This window comes from Oenanthe melanoleuca, chromosome 13 (assembly GCF_029582105.1).
Source record: "Oenanthe melanoleuca isolate GR-GAL-2019-014 chromosome 13, OMel1.0, whole genome shotgun sequence".
Lineage (NCBI taxonomy): Eukaryota > Metazoa > Chordata > Aves > Passeriformes > Muscicapidae > Oenanthe > Oenanthe melanoleuca.
Window position 1 is genome coordinate 13240588 of NC_079347.1, and position 16968 is coordinate 13257555.

General features: G+C 38.6%; 2 protein-coding genes across 5 annotated transcripts in view; both read right to left on the reverse strand.

Moving 5' to 3' along the window:
- Positions 1-208: 208 nt before the first annotated feature.
- Positions 209-10870, reverse strand: MEIKIN (meiotic kinetochore factor). 2 transcript variants are annotated; one of them, XM_056502528.1, is made up of 14 exons: positions 10544-10870; positions 9427-9514; positions 9132-9210; positions 8091-8151; positions 7302-7442; positions 6747-6866; positions 6473-6512; positions 5215-5276; positions 4340-4434; positions 3837-4010; positions 3426-3503; positions 2787-2942; positions 2378-2501; positions 209-1282 (listed from the first exon to the last, which is right to left on the reverse strand). In XM_056502528.1, exons 1-14 carry the CDS (start codon positions 10818-10820, stop codon positions 1236-1238), a joined length of 1542 nt encoding a protein of 513 aa, XP_056358503.1. In that variant the 5' UTR covers positions 10821-10870; the 3' UTR covers positions 209-1235. The 2 variants fall into 2 exon arrangements, with proteins under 2 accessions (XP_056358503.1, XP_056358502.1); XM_056502527.1 differs by having other exon boundaries at positions 3426-3506.
- A 1860-nt stretch (positions 10871-12730) lies between these two features.
- ACSL6 (acyl-CoA synthetase long chain family member 6) overlaps positions 12731-16968 on the reverse strand; it is a 56873-nt gene continuing 52635 nt past the window's right edge. For all 3 annotated transcript variants that reach the window (XM_056502433.1, XM_056502432.1, XM_056502434.1), the window contains exon 21: positions 12731-16713. In XM_056502433.1, coding sequence (XP_056358408.1) covers positions 16573-16713 — 141 coding nt within the window. In that variant the 3' untranslated portion in view covers positions 12731-16572. The remainder of the gene's footprint in view (positions 16714-16968) is intronic.

Consider the following 16968-nt stretch of genomic DNA (forward strand, 5'->3'; position numbering starts at 1 on the left):
GTATTTTCAAATGCAGTCGAACTACAGGTGTGGATTTTGTACGTCTTCTTGTCATGCTCTTCTTGGAAATACAGAACTATTTTCCAGGGTGATAATACTGGGGAAGAAACTCTAACTTTTGAAAGCCATACCAGCATTTTGAAACATTAAAAAACTTCCTTTTTGTCCAAATAAAGTCTGAGTAAAGGATATTGTAGTGAGAACACTGTAGGGGTCCAAATTACTTTAATGTGCAATGAATTCAAGTGGAAAAAAATGTCTTCTTGACAGTGTTTTCTGACACACTCAGCACATTAAGAACATTTATTAATTAACAATCCACATGCTGAACAGGAAGCACTGGAAATTTGACTTGTATGGACACAGTGTGAGCAGTAACCTGAAAATCCAGAATGTCAATATCCATCTCTTCAAACAGTTCAGCTATAAAAGGGTTTTTCCCACCATTGTTTCATGTAAGGCGTTTACTTTCTCTGTCTAAGTCTAAAGCCACTAGAAGAAACAATGACTGAGAGATGTGGTATTACAAAATACCTGAGATGAAACAGGAAGAACTCTGAGATGGCAGTGGATGTGCCCAGAATGGTGACAATGCTGATCACTAAGAGCCAATTCACAGTGATGATGGGGTAAAGAGGTGTTCAGAAATCAAATTACAGCAGAACACACAGTCCTGTACCGCTAAAGTTCCTCAAACCTAAGCATTCAATGAGTTTAATGGTAGCATAGTATTGACTTCTGAGTCCCCAAGAGTACATGAATGCCTTCATAGCCACTCCCAGGGCATGCACGAATTACCTTCATAGCCAATGTCAACACTTAAACAGGAGTCACATCTTTAGATACTAATGCTGCTAGAGAAAACTAGAATTCTTGGCAGAGCGAGCCAACAGTAATTCTATGAAAGCAATTTGGTCTGCTGTTCTTCAGTCACACTTTGTAAAAATCTAAACAAACTGAAGAAACATCTTTATGGAATCCTTACAGAATAATGTCCAGAACAGGATCTAGATGCTATACAAAACAATTTACTATAAAGTATTTGAGTATTTACTAGCTTTCTGAAATACATAATACTAGCATGCATGCATGCAAAACAACATACATGCATGCATGGAAAAAAAAATAAAAAAAAATACAACCATTATTAACTAGTTAAGAGTTCTGTTTTCCCACCCTGCCACAGCAGCAAGACAATAATTTCTTCTGTTAACTCCTGCTGAAAGCAAAAAATCTCACTTCTGTTTATAGAAGATGCAGTTTCTGGTAAGTGCAATAATATCTAGGAGAAAAAAAAAGTGATAAATCATTATTAGTAAAGTGGTACATTCTCACATGTAAGAGAAAGTTCAATGCATCATCTGAAAGACTTCTTGAACAGAGAATAAAATATCCAGCATAAACCCTCACCACAGTGGAGTCTAATTCCCGATACCAGGACCCTCTAGAAAAGGAGTAAGAACACCAAACTTTTGTTCTGACAACACTACTAGCTGATTTCTGAATCATTTGCCCACCAAGTACAACCTGTGTTTTGTATTACCACAACCTGCCTGGGCACGACCTAGCATCCCAGTTCTTTGATCTGTACACAAGCATCATATGAGTGTCATTAATTAATACATATACACACACAAGCACTTCCCTGCATTCTAGATGCTGCAAATAACCAGTAATAAAGTAGGAAGACATTTGGACCTAAGAGACCACAAATAAAAATTTTTGTGTATTGAGTATTTTTGAAAGCTGCCACACTTATGCAGTATCTCTATATTGGAAAATTGGAGAAGAGCTAGTTTAAACTTTGGAAGACACGTGCCATCCAGTGGTACACCAAGAAACTTCATGAGAAATGGGAAAGGGAGGGGCTTTTACCTGTGTTAAGTGATGAGACAGTTTCATTCATTTTTGTCTCATTTTTGTTTAACAAAAATCTGGGAAATGAAGAAAGGAGCTTTCCCTATGTTAAGGGTTTCAGGAGAAAGAACAGAAATCATATGAGAAACTGATCATTTTTAAAGAAAAGCATTACTGATAACTTGAACTACTTTGGTGGAGGAGTGGTGGTGAATACCAAAGCTCAACTCAGGCTTACTCACCCTAGAAATAAAGTAAGGCCTTAATTCTGAAGTAGCCTATTACTGTATTAATTCCTATGCTAAAGATCCATGGAGCAGAAAATGTTAGGGCAGTTTTAATAAAGTATTGTTTCACAAGAACACTATTAAGCCAGAGAGTTGAAGTTTTCTGCATCTTTCACTCTTTTTAGCCTTGCAATTTTTCCAAATATTCAGACTTTTTAAAAAGCCCAGCAACTTTTTAACACTCAACTAACCAGTTAGCATCTGCACAGTGAACCAAGTCTATACTCCTTTACCTTCAGCCACTCCTGTGGAAAGGAAGAACTCTTTCCAGTTAACTTGAACTTGCTGTAGCTGGGAAGGGCTCTGGCTTGGTGATGTTCTAACAATGGAGCAGATTTCTCTTCTGTCACACAGAGGCTGAAAAGATTAATGACATTTCATTCACACAACTATTCCCACTGAAGAAATGTTCTTTCAGCTTTCTTCTAGGGAAATTAGAGATTACATGCAGAATTCAAGACATGTCACTAGAAAACATTTAAGACTACTTGTGTACACTCAACGTGCTATTGGAAAGGGTGATAGAAAGCTTCAAAGCCTTAAACATTCTTTAGCAGTTTTGATACCATAAGGGTTAAATATACAGTACAGTAGAAATTAGCATGACAAAACTGGATTTAAGAAGTGTAATAAAATCAGAACCTTTAAAATATTCTTTTCTTCTGGACTTTGAGGAATAATTTCTTTTTCTGAGCTCAGAGATGCAGGAACAATTTCTTTTGAATTTCCAAATGGACTTGTGGTATTCAGGAACAGGTCCTCCTCAGGTAAGGCTTTACGCACCGGTGACAAGATAAGCTACAGCTCCGTCAAAACACAAAATATGCAGGAATAAATGTCCAGTTAAATAACAAACAACAATACATATCAGCTAATGCTTGTTGGCTCGTGCAAAAGACATTTTATTGCTTAAATAAAATTTAGGGATTCAATGTTCTCTCTTTATTAATCTAGTATGCACTAGGTCAGGTGTAAAGAGACAAGTAGCAGTACTGTACTACCTGTATTGCCAAAGAATTCAAACTGGCATTTAAATATGAATTTTGAATCAATAAGTTTGTGCAAGTAAGGATACTATATTTGGTTTTACATTACATTTGTAAAAATACAAAACAAATTCCTAGATTGGGCTGTTTGGGTGTTGTTAATTGCCCAGAATTTATTGCCCAGTTGTGCAATTTGCTGTGTAACATATATACAGCAGAAACTGAATATGCTACAATGAATAATTTCTTAGATTTGAATAATTAAAAAAAAAAGAAAAACCAGACAGGCACTCACATCTAACTCTACAGGCTGAGCATTATCAGGATTTTTTAGGACTTTATTTTCCTCCACGATTAGCATGGTAGAAGTCATCTGCTAAACAAAAACAGAGAAGAACTCAGTATCAGTTTCAGAGTCTTTGTTGTTTATTATTATTCTTACAGTATTTTCCTAGTACACAATACCTTAAGAACTCCATTTGGAATTATTACTAATTCTTCAGATTTAAGTACTGAATTCCTGTCGTTCAGGGTTTTTTTGGTCTTACACTCTCCAAAATTAAGACAAACAGTTTACCACAGCACAGACATTTCAGATGTGGCACTTCCTGCCACTTCTATTTAATTGTAACTTTGGTCAGGATTCACAACTCCTACTTCCATTCCATGCCAGTGTTAATCAGTGGGGCACAATGGGAATACTCACCACCTCAACATCTGTTGGTTTGATTGGCAGAACTTCTGCTGTCAACCCCTCTGATCTGGCTGACACGTCTTCTGGGGCATCAAGCTGCCTAAACGATGATGAACCTCCTTCTAAGGGATTAAAACTGCTTTCTTTTTTCTTCAACCTTTTGGCTTTAGCTGTTTGTTTATCATGCTAAATAGCAAAACAATTATATTTTGTGTTACAAAGTGAATCTCTATAGCCTGGTAAGCACTTAAAAGAGTCCCCCTGTCATAGTCAAGCTCTATACAACCCATTTCAGTACCATTAACACAGCCGGTCTGGAAAACCCAAGTAAGCTTGGGGACATCCATGATTATTGCTCTGAGGGAGAGGCAAGCTACATCTTCACTCTGCCCTGCCTGCAAACACCACTTTGTAAGTGTAGCAGGAAATACTACTCCTCTAGGTGGAGTTCTCCACCCATACAAGCAGCAAATCATTTATGATACAATCTTGCTGATTTTTTTAGGATCTTTCACCTTGTTTTCCGGTCCTAACAGTGAAGGACAGCGCATACAACTTTTTAGGTCTGGCGTTCTCTCTCTTGCAGCTGTTATTTTACAGAGTTTTTTTCCTGTGACAGATTTCCAACACATTAATTAACTTTGAGACAAAGACAACAGCTACTCTCCACCCCGTGTCCTATGGGATGGTTTTCAAAGAAGAGTAATTCCAAAGCCACCCATGTAAACACAGTTTTCCCTCCAATATAATTCTAGGCTCCTTCTCCCCACCATCAGCACTGCTTTGCTCCTCTCCCATTCTGTAAACAAGGCTGCTTATTAATCTTATGCTCATCTGGCTATTCATAGCTGGGTAAATACTCTGGGACCAGAGATCTGTATGATCACAGCAGTCTCTACCAGTGGCAACTTCTGCTGCCATTACACTCCAAATCAAACAGGGGGAAATTATGTGTTACCTGGGCCACAGACAGAATTGTATCAGTCACAGATCCAAACTGTAGTTACATCAGGGACTTAATGTATTTGTGAAGCTGATATGAAATAAACTGAGATGAAATAAGTAAAGAGCATGACACAGTGTTCCTGGGTAAGGTAAATAAGAAATGTCAATTTTAATTGAGCATCATGGGTGATTAAATGGAAATATGCAGGGTCTGAGACTTTAGTTGGTTGATTGTTTTTGTTTTCTTCTCCTAACACATTAATTACAACCAAGTCTTATTTGCTGGCACAATTTTTCACTTTATACTTTCCCTTCTAGACACAACTGAGTTTAGTCTGTGCTGGAGACAAATTACACAGTAGAAGCCTGGTTTAGATACTGTGCAATCATTTAAGTTTGGTAGTTCTCACAGCTTCATATTTTCTTCAACTGCTTCATATTTTACCTGCCAGTGTAGTTGAAGTGCTTAATGCTGAAGAACTGTAATAGCAATTTGATGGTCTCTTTCTAGAAGAGGAGAAGAAAAGAACAACTATTCTGAAAGAATGTTAACATTATAAACAAACCTATGAATAAGAAAATCCTAGGAAAATATAGGTTGAATGAAAAGGGATAAATCTTATTTTAAAAATATTGTTACAGAGTTGCTTCATCACCCTTTACAGTTATTTGATAGTTTATCAAGTCACATCCTGAGGATTGTCACGATTTACGACCCACAGAAGACTCACTAAACACTTAGCACTTCAGTATTCTAGGACAGAACATTTAAGGAAGATGCAGGGGAAATTAGGTTTACAAGAAAATTCAGAATCAATTGTGTAGATATCTGTAACACTAAGATTGATATGTTATGAATGAAAATATCTGCATATAAGACCAGGATGAGAAGGAGAAGCACAAGGGTTAAAAGAAATGATGCTGTTCCTAGAAAAACTGATGTTCCTTAGCTTTTTATGTCAGGACCTGAAGGCACCTCTGTGATAAGGCCAAGTATAGAAGACACTTCTGTGATAAAACCTCACCACAGAGAAAACTCGGCACCCAGCAACAGGAGGGTGTCAACAGAGTGCCAGCACAGCACACACACACACACACACCATTCTACTTCCTGGCAGATACATTCTGAGTAAGGAAACACTACTAACAGGCAGTAACCTGGCCCAAGATTATATTATAAAGTCAGCAGGATTCCAAAGCAGAAGAGCACCCCATGTAAGCTGATGATTCCTAAAGAATGTAATAGACCTGCCCAAAAGCTGATTTTTCTCTGGGCAAGCAGAATGAAGACTTGACAACAGGTACCCTTCACACTCTACTGCACAGACAAGCCTGGCTAGACCACCTGAGCACAGCCCTCTTGCTGTGACTGAATGAAATCAGACAGAATTAGTGCAACTGCATAAAAACCACTTATTTAGGGATTTTGTAAATAAATGTCATCTCCTTCCATAAAATCCTTAATTGAGTTCTCTTACATTGACTTCCCTACAGCTGCAAGGCCAAACTAGAAGTCTATAAGGCAAACTTTTTCCTGACCAATTTCAAATTCTATCAATTTCTAAGTTAGTGAAGTAGCTGAAACTCCACAGAAGTGCTTGCAGGAGCAGAAGCTTATTTGTACTGGTCTTTCTTTTAAGTATCTCTCAGAAGAGAAGAGTCTGAACATTTAGGTGCATCAAAGCGTCTGCTGTAGCAATTACCTTTTAATGCATCGGTCTGGAAAATCCTCTGGTACAGGTTCTAAAAAAAAAAACTTTAAATGAAAAAGCCATCTTAGACCAGACAATCTTTTAGTGCAAACTAACTTATAAAGCACAATATTAGAAGCAAACACAGACCACTAGCAGGGAGCTGCTCTCTATTATGCAGACAGACCTTACATACAATGATCATTTACATATTTTATACAGGTTCCCCACACCAGAGTGAAATCTGTTAATGTTTATATCCTGAAGTACTGTAGAAAATAATTACCTAATATTGCTGAAAGATTTGAGATCTGTGGTATCTTATCTATGGTCACTGCTTTGCTGGAGTCCAAGAGAGTAGAGTTCTTGTACTTGCCAAGGTCCACAGAGTAAAAATTGCATTTTTCTGGACATAAAAAATATAAGTGCAGATTTAATATGCAGAAATTCATTGACTTATTAAATTTGTGACCAAACTGAAAGCAATCCCATTTGCAGGACAGGGACTAAAAAGCAAAATTAAGGCACTGTATTGGCTCAAACAGCTGCAGAAAAGTTTGGAAGGAATTTGACTGAACACACATTTGTGGGTAATTCCCAATAAACAGATCGTGTCAGCAGTGAATACTTTAGGTTTAAAGTCGGATTCAAATTACACAAGGACCTGATTCACACCAGATTAGAGGACAGATACACGAATTCCATGTTAAGCATGGGTTTACAGCAAAGATGTGACCCAGTGAGTCACACCAAGGGAGGCCCCTGTCTTTCTATTGTAGACAGTCTCCCAACATTTTCTACATCAAATAAAACTGAAAAAAAGTCACCCAGACGTTCTCACCCAAATCATCATCTCTGAATGTTTCAGGAGATGAATAAGTCTTAGGGCTGTCGCTAGCAGTGCTACAATCTGCAGCCGAATCTTTATCTAAACACTCCATAAGAATGGTGGAAACACCTGTGGGAAGAGTAATTTCCATACCTAGAGAAAGAGACAAAAAAGGTAGCTAAAAAAAAAAAAATCTATCATCTTGTACAAACCATCAGGATTTCCTTATCTGAGTTTCATTCCTGTAATGAGCTAAACACTGTCATGTCAATATCTTATAATGAGTCATAATAGAAGCAAACAAAGGGCATCCTTTGTTTACTTCCATACACTATCATAAGCCAAGAGAAGATACCTTCTTTGTCCAAGGCACACAGGACATACCTGAAAAACTTAGCCTCTAGTAGGGTAATTCTTATATAGGTCACATGCTTTTAGAAATGCAGCATGCTTTTAGAAATGTAGTTTGAGTAAACTGAAGAACTCATGTCTACAACTAGTTCTGTCAATGATAAAACCAAGATCATGTGGTATCCAACAGGCTGTCTCAGGTGCTGTGGGTCTGTCTGTGCTGCCTATAACCACTTCACGTGAGCCTAGCCACAGGCTGCAGTAAGAGGCAGAAGTCCAGCCAGTGGTATCAAAATCTTCACTTTTTTAATATCACACAGCCAGAACCAGCATAACAACAGCACAAGACCAGTACTTTTATAGAAATAAAATTATATAATGAATTTTACATTTAGTTTAACATAGATATAAAATATATTTAATAATATAATGTATTGCCATTATACTCACTTGAAGTCACTTCAGAATTTTTCAAACTTTCTTTACTTTCAAAGTTGATTATTTCGGATTCCTAAAATTAAAAGACCAATACAAACAACCTGAGAAAACTGAATGTAGACAAAGAAAGGCACTTAAATATCATCCGACATTCACAGATGCTGAAAAAATTCACTTTCTAGTACTTCATCATTTAAGCTGCTATTCACAGTGTAATTTGTAGCAGGGTTTTTCAGGCACTTTAACAAATCTGCAATCTTACAGCTCTAAAATTCGTGACAAATATCCCATCATTTGATCCTGCAATCTTTGCTGGTTGAGACTGAACTTATGCACAACAGAGGTGAAGTAATGAACTTCACTGTCTTTTGATTTTATGTTTTTTCAGACACTCAGTCCTCATTTTCAGAATCCTTCACCATTTCTGTAAATACAAACATCTATGATGTGTAGGTACTAGATTCTACAATACTAGGCATTTTGTAGAAAATGCAAATAATTGGTAGACTCTAAAGAAGAGCTAATATTTTAAAGAAAAATAGTTTTATACCAGTGCCACCTGTGTCTCTTGCTGCAGCAGATGTCAGTTCAAACACACCTGGTTCACTATTCTCTTGCCATTGCAGTATTAACTGTCCTGTAACACTTCTGCACCATCACCTCCAATCACTTTTTACCAGTTTTAATAACACAAGAAAGAGCATCAGCGACCTGTCAAAGGTCTGTGCCTGACCTAGAAGTGAGCAATTCTCTGGAATCACGATCTACTGAGATCTCTTCCACACAAAACAATTCTTACAGCCTTGCCTTGTCCAGGATAATTAGTATTGATGTTTTCTTATGCTACCAGTAGCTCCAACAGCTTTTATTCTGGCCAAAGACACACAAAATGTAATCCAAAATACAGGACCAAGTTCAGCCTGGAAAGCATCTGGGCACACACAGACATAACTCATAGGAAATTTTAACCAAATAGGAAAAGAATTGAATGTGTAACATTTCTCTGATTTATCCTCCATCACTAGTAGATAAAAAGCAAGACAACATTCTCACCTTCAGTGGTACACAGCTTTCCTCTGGCTCCTCTTCTTTTATCTTGAAGTCTGTTGTTTTTCTGACAGTCACTTGACTACTGCAGTTGAAGAACAGAACCAAGTTAAATCGCAGCTACACTGTTTTAGACAAAAGCAACAACTCCAAAATGTCATTGTGGGGTGTCAATAAATAATATGACAAACATCAGTGCACTAATAATTCAGACTGCATTGCTCTAAGAGCCAACAAGGCAAAACAATATAATTTACTAGCAAGTCTTAACAATGGTGTGTTTGAATGAGTTCTAGCTGACCTTTGGTTGTATGAGGAGCTCTCTTCAGTATATTCAACATTTTCTTTAATCTTTGGTAGGTTTTTCCCACGGACCTTTTTATTCCTGCCTAGAGAATAAATATTTAGTTCAATAATGATAATTTCAGCATTAGAATTTAGATTATTATTTCTAACAGGGAACCTTTAGCTGTTCCCACCTTCTACAGTTTTTGACTCTATTAATGACACAATTAATCAGCAACCAGTAAATTTCAGAGACGTATTTTCTTAACCTAAACCAATTTTCTAAGTCATTTAGCTTTGTGCTTTGCTTTCATTGTCCAAGAGCTAGAAATTCTCTCTAGAGTTACACTTTTATGACCACAAAGGAACATCCATCCCCACACTAAAACCTGGGTCTGAGTCACTGCATTTCCCCAGGGTGACACAGAGCTCTTCGGCTGAAGCTTCTTGGGAATTCAGAACAGGATGATGTATGGACAAGACTCATCCTTTTCCTTCTCTTTTTCAAGCATATGGAAGACCTTGAGGCAGCTGGTTGCACCCAGTCCTGTGCACAGGAGCACTAAATATATCCAAGAGCAGGAGCCAGCAGAGCAGGCAATAACCAATGTTTGCAGTACCCTCTAACAGCAAAGCTCTACTTTTGACATCCCACACTGGTCTTCCCCATACTCTGTCAGCCTTCACTGGATTCCCATCCTTTGAACTGCATTTTTTTCTTAACAGGTCTCAAATTCTTAGCTTGGTATCTGTTGCACTGTGTTCAATAAACGAGGCAGGTCCTTTTGAGTAACGACTTTAAGCAATTGTTATTCTCTCAAAGGTGAGCAAAGCTTGCCATTTCTCAATACTCCCAACTCCATTAAATGGAGGGGAGGCAGTTTACAAAAGGAAAAATCCTTCCTATTACTAATTAGCAGCTAAAATAGAAGAAACACTCCTGCTTCTAGAACAGCAGTCTGGTTTCTCCAAGTGGTGAGGGACATGGATAACAAGAAACCACTTTCTAAGCTCACACCCGCTGCCCTGGGCACACGAGTGAGGAACAAACCTTCGGGGGGACACTGAGGACGGTATTGGTAAAAACCTTGGCCGAACTACCCTGCCCAGCACCTTTACGCACGAGAACACACCGGACAAAGCACTGCGGGTCCTCTTTCCGCCACCCTTTCCTGCCGGTACCGGCTCAGCCTCCTGCACCTCAAGCTCCGCCGCCGGCCCGGAGAGGCGCTTACAGGCAGGCTCGGGCCCGCGAGGCCCCGCGCCCCCGAACAGGCGCCGCCGGCACACCTGAGAGACACCGGCCCGGCTGCCCGGGAGAGCGGCCGCCCCCGGCAGAGGGGACGCGCGACGCTTCTTCCGCGGTGCCTTCCCGGTGCGGGGGGCGTCGAGCCCGCAGTCCCGCTCCATGGTAACCCGGCCCGCAGCGCCCGCGGCCCCTCGGCCCGCACCGCCAGCCCGCATGCGCGGGGCGGCCGCACGCGCCCTGCGCTGAGGGGCCGGCCCCCGTGAGGGACTCCCTGTGCGCAGGGTCGGTTTCACCGGCTCTTTCCGCTGTCACCACGTCCCTCCGCTTCCACCGGCTCCCTCCGCTTTTACCACATCGCTCCGCTGTCACCAGGTCCCTCCGCTTTCACAAATCGCTCCGCTTTCACCGGGTCCGCCGGCTTAGTGCCTCGTCCGGCCCGGTGGGGAACGCTCCCACGGCATCCTATGCCAGCGCCTCAGCACCCTCACAGCGTAAAAGCTCCTGTGTGAAAATTGAGTAAATAAACCGTGTGTGTGATAATCCTTGTACTGATCCGACCCCATGTTTTAGCTTCAGTTTGTAGAGGAGGAATCTCGTTGCTTCGTGTGATAAGCGATAAAAGGTTCGTGTTAATCATAAAAGTATTGGGGTTTGTATAAACCAGAATACTTAGGTCTGAAATGAAGCATGACACTAAAGAAAGGAAAATATATGATTAAATCATTCTGTTTTACTAACAGTTTGCAAAACAAGGCTTTCACACAGCCAGTAGATTCTGCAAAATCAAATTTCCTGCCTTTGTGTAATCAATTGCATCCTGAGACCAGACTTCCCCACTTGTGTCATTTCTTATCTACCAAAACTAGATGGTTATCTCTGGGACTTGACAAATTGTCTAGAGACTCATGTCGTCCAGCGATCCCACAGACCACCACTGCTTACCTGGCAAAATTATGACAACAACAAAAAAAAGCAATTATTAATGACTACATGGAAACCACGGTATAAAAGGGAGGTGCAAACCAAAGTTCGGTGAGCATGGAGTGGGCGGTGGCCCCCATGTATCCCCAGTGCGCTGCTTGCTCTGTCTATATAAAATAAAGCAGTCTAAATTTTGCTGAATATCGAGACTGTTGTTTCTCAAAAATAATATTGGTTACCTGACAAAATGGAGCTCATAGAATCATAGAATGATTTGGGTTGAAGGGACCCCAAATACAATCCTGTTCCAGCCCCGTGCCATGGGCAGGGACGCAGTTTGCTACACCAGGTTGTTCCAAGCCCCATCCGGCCTGGCTTTGGGCACTTACCGGCGTTTCTGGATTTCCAAGTGAAGGGAGATACAAGTGCACACAAAAACCGGAATAGAGCCTGAATGCTTTGAGACTTTATTGGTTTAGACACAGTCTGAAAAAATACTATGCATTCCCAATTGTCAATTCATATTAAACAAGCATATACATTTGGTTATATTATTATTGATCTAAAATTAAAAAATGAAACCATTACAGAAAGACTGCTGCATCTTCAGAGAACTTTGAACTTTCCAATAATTTGTTTTCATAGGAGATTGCTAAAATCAATCTCATGTCCCAATATGCATTTTATAATTTTTTTTTTTTTTTACATGATTTCTTATTTTTACAATACATTTGGTTTAGGCAGACATTCCAAATTACTTTGTACTGATGGTGAGGACAAAGTGCTGGAGGAACAACAGATTTTATAAAAGAGCTATTATTTTATGTCAGTCCGCAAGAAAATCTTATGAGCAGTTTTGAGAAAGGTGAGAATTTAGTTCTTTACAAAAGTTTCCATAGATGACTCTTTGATACACATGCTAATATACCAAAACTGAAAAAAATTTAATAACAGTTAGGATTTTTTTTTTTTTACACAAATGAATATGTTAAATTTTACCCCCCTTCACTTTCAGTTGAAAATACAATAGGCAACACCAAAATGCCTCATTTGTTGGCTGCTTTGCTAAAATACATAACAAAATGCTGAAATGAAGGCCTTAAAGGAACTCCAGATGCCTCAGAAAACATTTTTCTTTGGAAGAATTCAAGGGATCTAAAATTCTGGGCTACAGGCATCCAGATTTCTTCTCTGAAAAGCTTCATTGTTTCACAGGTGCAAAGGTGGTATAGAAACCACAAAATGTGCAAAATACTGAAGAACATAAATTCCAATAAGAAACAATGATTTAATTATGAATTTTTTCCCCTAGAGAAAACCAAAGTGAACTAAAGATGCAAAAAGTATGGCAAGAGAATTGCCTCTCTAAATAAAATGCTTTTTCAATTTCTTTCTAAGGCATCAAGAGGTCTTTAAGTAACCTATTACCATGCAAAAATAGTATATTCTTTCCCATTTTACATTCATCTTGCAGCATTTATTTACATATAGATCAGCAATTTGTGCTTTTAACACATGTAAAATTAAAATAAAAAAATCTAAGTTAATTTTTTCATTCCAGACGTTAAGGTTAGATTATTTTGTTACACATGAGAATTTTATACTCATGGTAAAAATGAGACTGGACCTTACTACTGCTGATAGATACTGACTAACAGTGAGGGCAAATTGCAGTATGATACTTTATCAATAAAACTCACTGTCTCTGTCTCACCTTGTGTGCATCAAGCACTTCAACCTGCAAACGTGCCTTTCAGGACAGAATTATTCCATGTATTTACTGCCCACATGGGGTTAAAGACTCTGGTCTGGTTTCTGCTCACACTTAGTGCATTTTGGCAGGACAGATTTTTCTCTGTGTAATATATCAAGCAAAGAACATACAAAATATATAATTAAGCAAAAGTCTCTTCCTGAAAAATTTATTTTATTGTGGTTTTTTTATGTATAAGACTTCCAGTGATTCCACAGGCATAGCACCTGGCCCAGGAAAAACCTCCCATGTTTAACGTGTCCAAGAATGCAGTACTGCAACTGTAAAACTGACTGCAGAAAGAGTTGCCATTCTTTAAGATGAATAATAGAAAGTAATTTTGTAATTAGTATCTTAAGGTTAAAAAAACAAACAAAAAAAACAACCTCCCCCCCACCCCAATTAAAAAAAAAAAAAAAAAAAAGCCCCACAAAACCGAAAAACAAAAACCAAACAACTGGTTATGGGACAGTCCTGGGGATTTTTCCTTGGTGGTCCTTGGTGGTCACAAGAAGTGTTTCAGTTTAAGAAAGCTCAATACAAAATAAATATTCCTGGAATTTGAAGAGAAGCAGGATTGAGCCTAGCTCATGCCTTATGTCCCTTTTTCAGGTGTTAATCTCTTACAACATTGTTATTATTATGGCGAGTGACCCGCAGAGGAAAATCTGATTATACAAGTATAAAAGAGAGCTTTTAGTTTACTTATATAATTTTTCACAAGTTCTGAAGGCATTCACACTTTTGGTGTGACAAAAACCAACTCAGATTTTGCATCATCCAAATGTGGCCAAGTCTGAATCTTTTTTTTCTTATTCTTTTGGTGTTCACATATTTGGCTCTAGTGCATCTGACATTTTGCATCAAATACCAAAAGAAGAATATAAATATATTATTCAGCATCATATATGTAAAAATAATAGCCATCTAAGCTGTAAATAAATTCATATTGGGATCTTCATACAGAGTTTAGTTTTCTCCAAAAGCCTGAAATCATCTTAGAAGAAAAGTAAATTAAATTCAAATGGCAAAAAATAGCTTTTCTCTACTTACTTAAATGACTAGGGTTTGGAGTTTTTTATTTTAAAACTGTTGCATTAAAACAGACAGGAAATTGTACTGAATTTAATTCTCCATTGCTGTGAAGGTTGTGTATGTAATGACTGTCTTTTGGCTGATACAAAAAGGATATGAACTAAAGTCCACTGAGATAAAAACCCTTTATGACTTGACCTAAAGAGCCAGACTTTATGCAATAATCCCTGTCCTCCGTTGATGAGGCACACACAAATTCCCCAGGGATGCTATTGCTGCACACATTGATGAAAAATGATGACTCCATCAGATCTCAGGTATTTCTTTACTTACTTTGGACTGATATGAGTCATTGCACTGAAATCAAATGAGGAGTCAGCTGCATAAAGGGATTCAGACAAACGCACATTTGATAAATCAAACTGCCACATTCTTTGAGTCATTATGTTACTGATATGGTTTCCTATGTATCATTTTATTCTGAAATCACTGCAATAAATCAGTCTTCGTATAACACTAACTTATTAATTCCATTTATTTCTTTTGGAAGCATGCACCAGAACTTCAGAGAGAAAAAAAAAAAGATACTGTTTAGATTAAAAATTTAAACTTTTAGCTTCAAAAGTCTACAGTGGATTCCAGCAAAGAAAATAAGTGTGCTTCCACTGTCCTAGCAAAGATCTAGCAGGCACAGCTCCATGCTAGTATGCACTGGTGCAGCAAACATCAGCTAGTAAAATACACAGATATTTAGGACCCTGTTTAGCAGAAAGAAGCCATCGACAGTCCAAGTGTTCAAGCAATTTGATGTGACAGTTTTCTCTTTCCCTTGTACTGGGCTTTGTACCAAGAGAGAGCTCTAGAGTCTGTTCCTACTTCTTGTGAGACTTATCCCCTTTCTGATGACCACAAAAATCTGTTTTATCCAGACAACTTGCTGGTTATTCCAGAGAAGCCATTGGAAGTGATGCCAATGGGACTTGATGCTTCCAGATGTCTGACAATAAAGACATTCCTGTAACAGGCCTTTCTGCCACCACATCCCTTGTTCCACCATACAGTGACGTCTTGCACAGCGATGCCTAACACAGCCTTTAGCCCACCCCCATGAGTCCTTTGGGGCAGTATTCCTTCCCCTTCCATGGCCAGATAAAGGATGCCCTCCACTGCTGCACCTCGGGCTGGCCTTTTCCCAAACCCTTTCATTTTGCTAAGCTCCATCCAGAATCACAGCTTATTCCTTGTGCTCCATTTCTTTAGCACTGATTCTGAACAGGAGTTAGTCCAGCTGGACTACACAGTATTAACAACATGTGAAGTAATAAATTAGGGATTGGGAGCATATGGATTATCGTAAACTCCCACCTAAAGCCACCACAGAGCCAGTGATGCTTTTGTGACCTTCTCAGTTTGAGCAGTTCAGACGTCACTGGACTGAAGGAGCCCTAATGCAGAATCTGCATACCACGGATAAACTGTGTTTGGATGAAAAGGAAATAGAGGGAAATCTGTGCTATTACTTCCTGCCCTGTTCCTTTAATTTCAAGGAAACATTAATCCATTAGATGTAATATACTAATAGGTCTATTAAGTACAAACAAAATTCCTTCCTATTTCTGTTCTGGTTGTTAAGTCATCAATGAATAAATCAAATAAACGTTGTTTATGTCCTGAAAAATATAAAAACTATCACTTACTATATAAACCAATATCCAGCTTGAAGTTCCGAATCAGAGAAAATAGACTTTTACTTTCACCATCAATCACTGATTATTTGAGGTAGACAACAATATTGAATTATTTATGATTTTAGTTTCTAATAGGTTAGGTTATATACAATCAATATCAACAGACATACCTGAATTTTTCCCTATTTTAATTAGAAATGTTTGTGGTTATTTATAAGATATGCTTCCATAATTTACTTGGCCATAGATTGAAATTTCTGTGTATTTTGTGGCAATTTAGCATAACTTTTAGTAGTGCCTTACTGTGTACCTAGAGTAAAAAAGAAATCGTATCACACCTGATGGCAAAAAGAAAGGGAAAATATGGTTAATGATGAAATCCTAGAAAAATGAAAGGCTCAAATGTAAGATTCAGATGCTTATCCATTTCAGCAGTGTCGTTCTGGCTCTGTACTTTTTGAGTATTATTCTAATATTGCTATGAAGTCCATTACTCAGAAGATTCTTCCAGTGATTTCAGATGGAGATGCTTGAATATAGCTCTTCTATTTGTTTTTTGAAGTAATCTCTGAGTTCTGGTCTCTTAGCCTTTAATGTTGGTGTCAACAAACCGTTTTGCACTGAGAACATTTCAGAGTGAATATAAATGGCTTTGACCTAAAATAAAAGAGGAATATATTTATAGCAAAGGTTACAGGCATCACTCTGAATAAACATTAACTTTTTTGCTGTGCTTCCCTTCAGTAGTGCCTCAAGTCCAGGGCACTCTTCTGCTGAGTCCCCAGGATTTCCATCCCCTGCCCACAGAAGGGAGCTGTCCAAGAGAATGAGCACATAAACTTCTTTTCAATATGAAAGTGTGGCCAGAGCACAGCGAGGCAGTGCACAAGGGACAGCGTAATATCATCACTG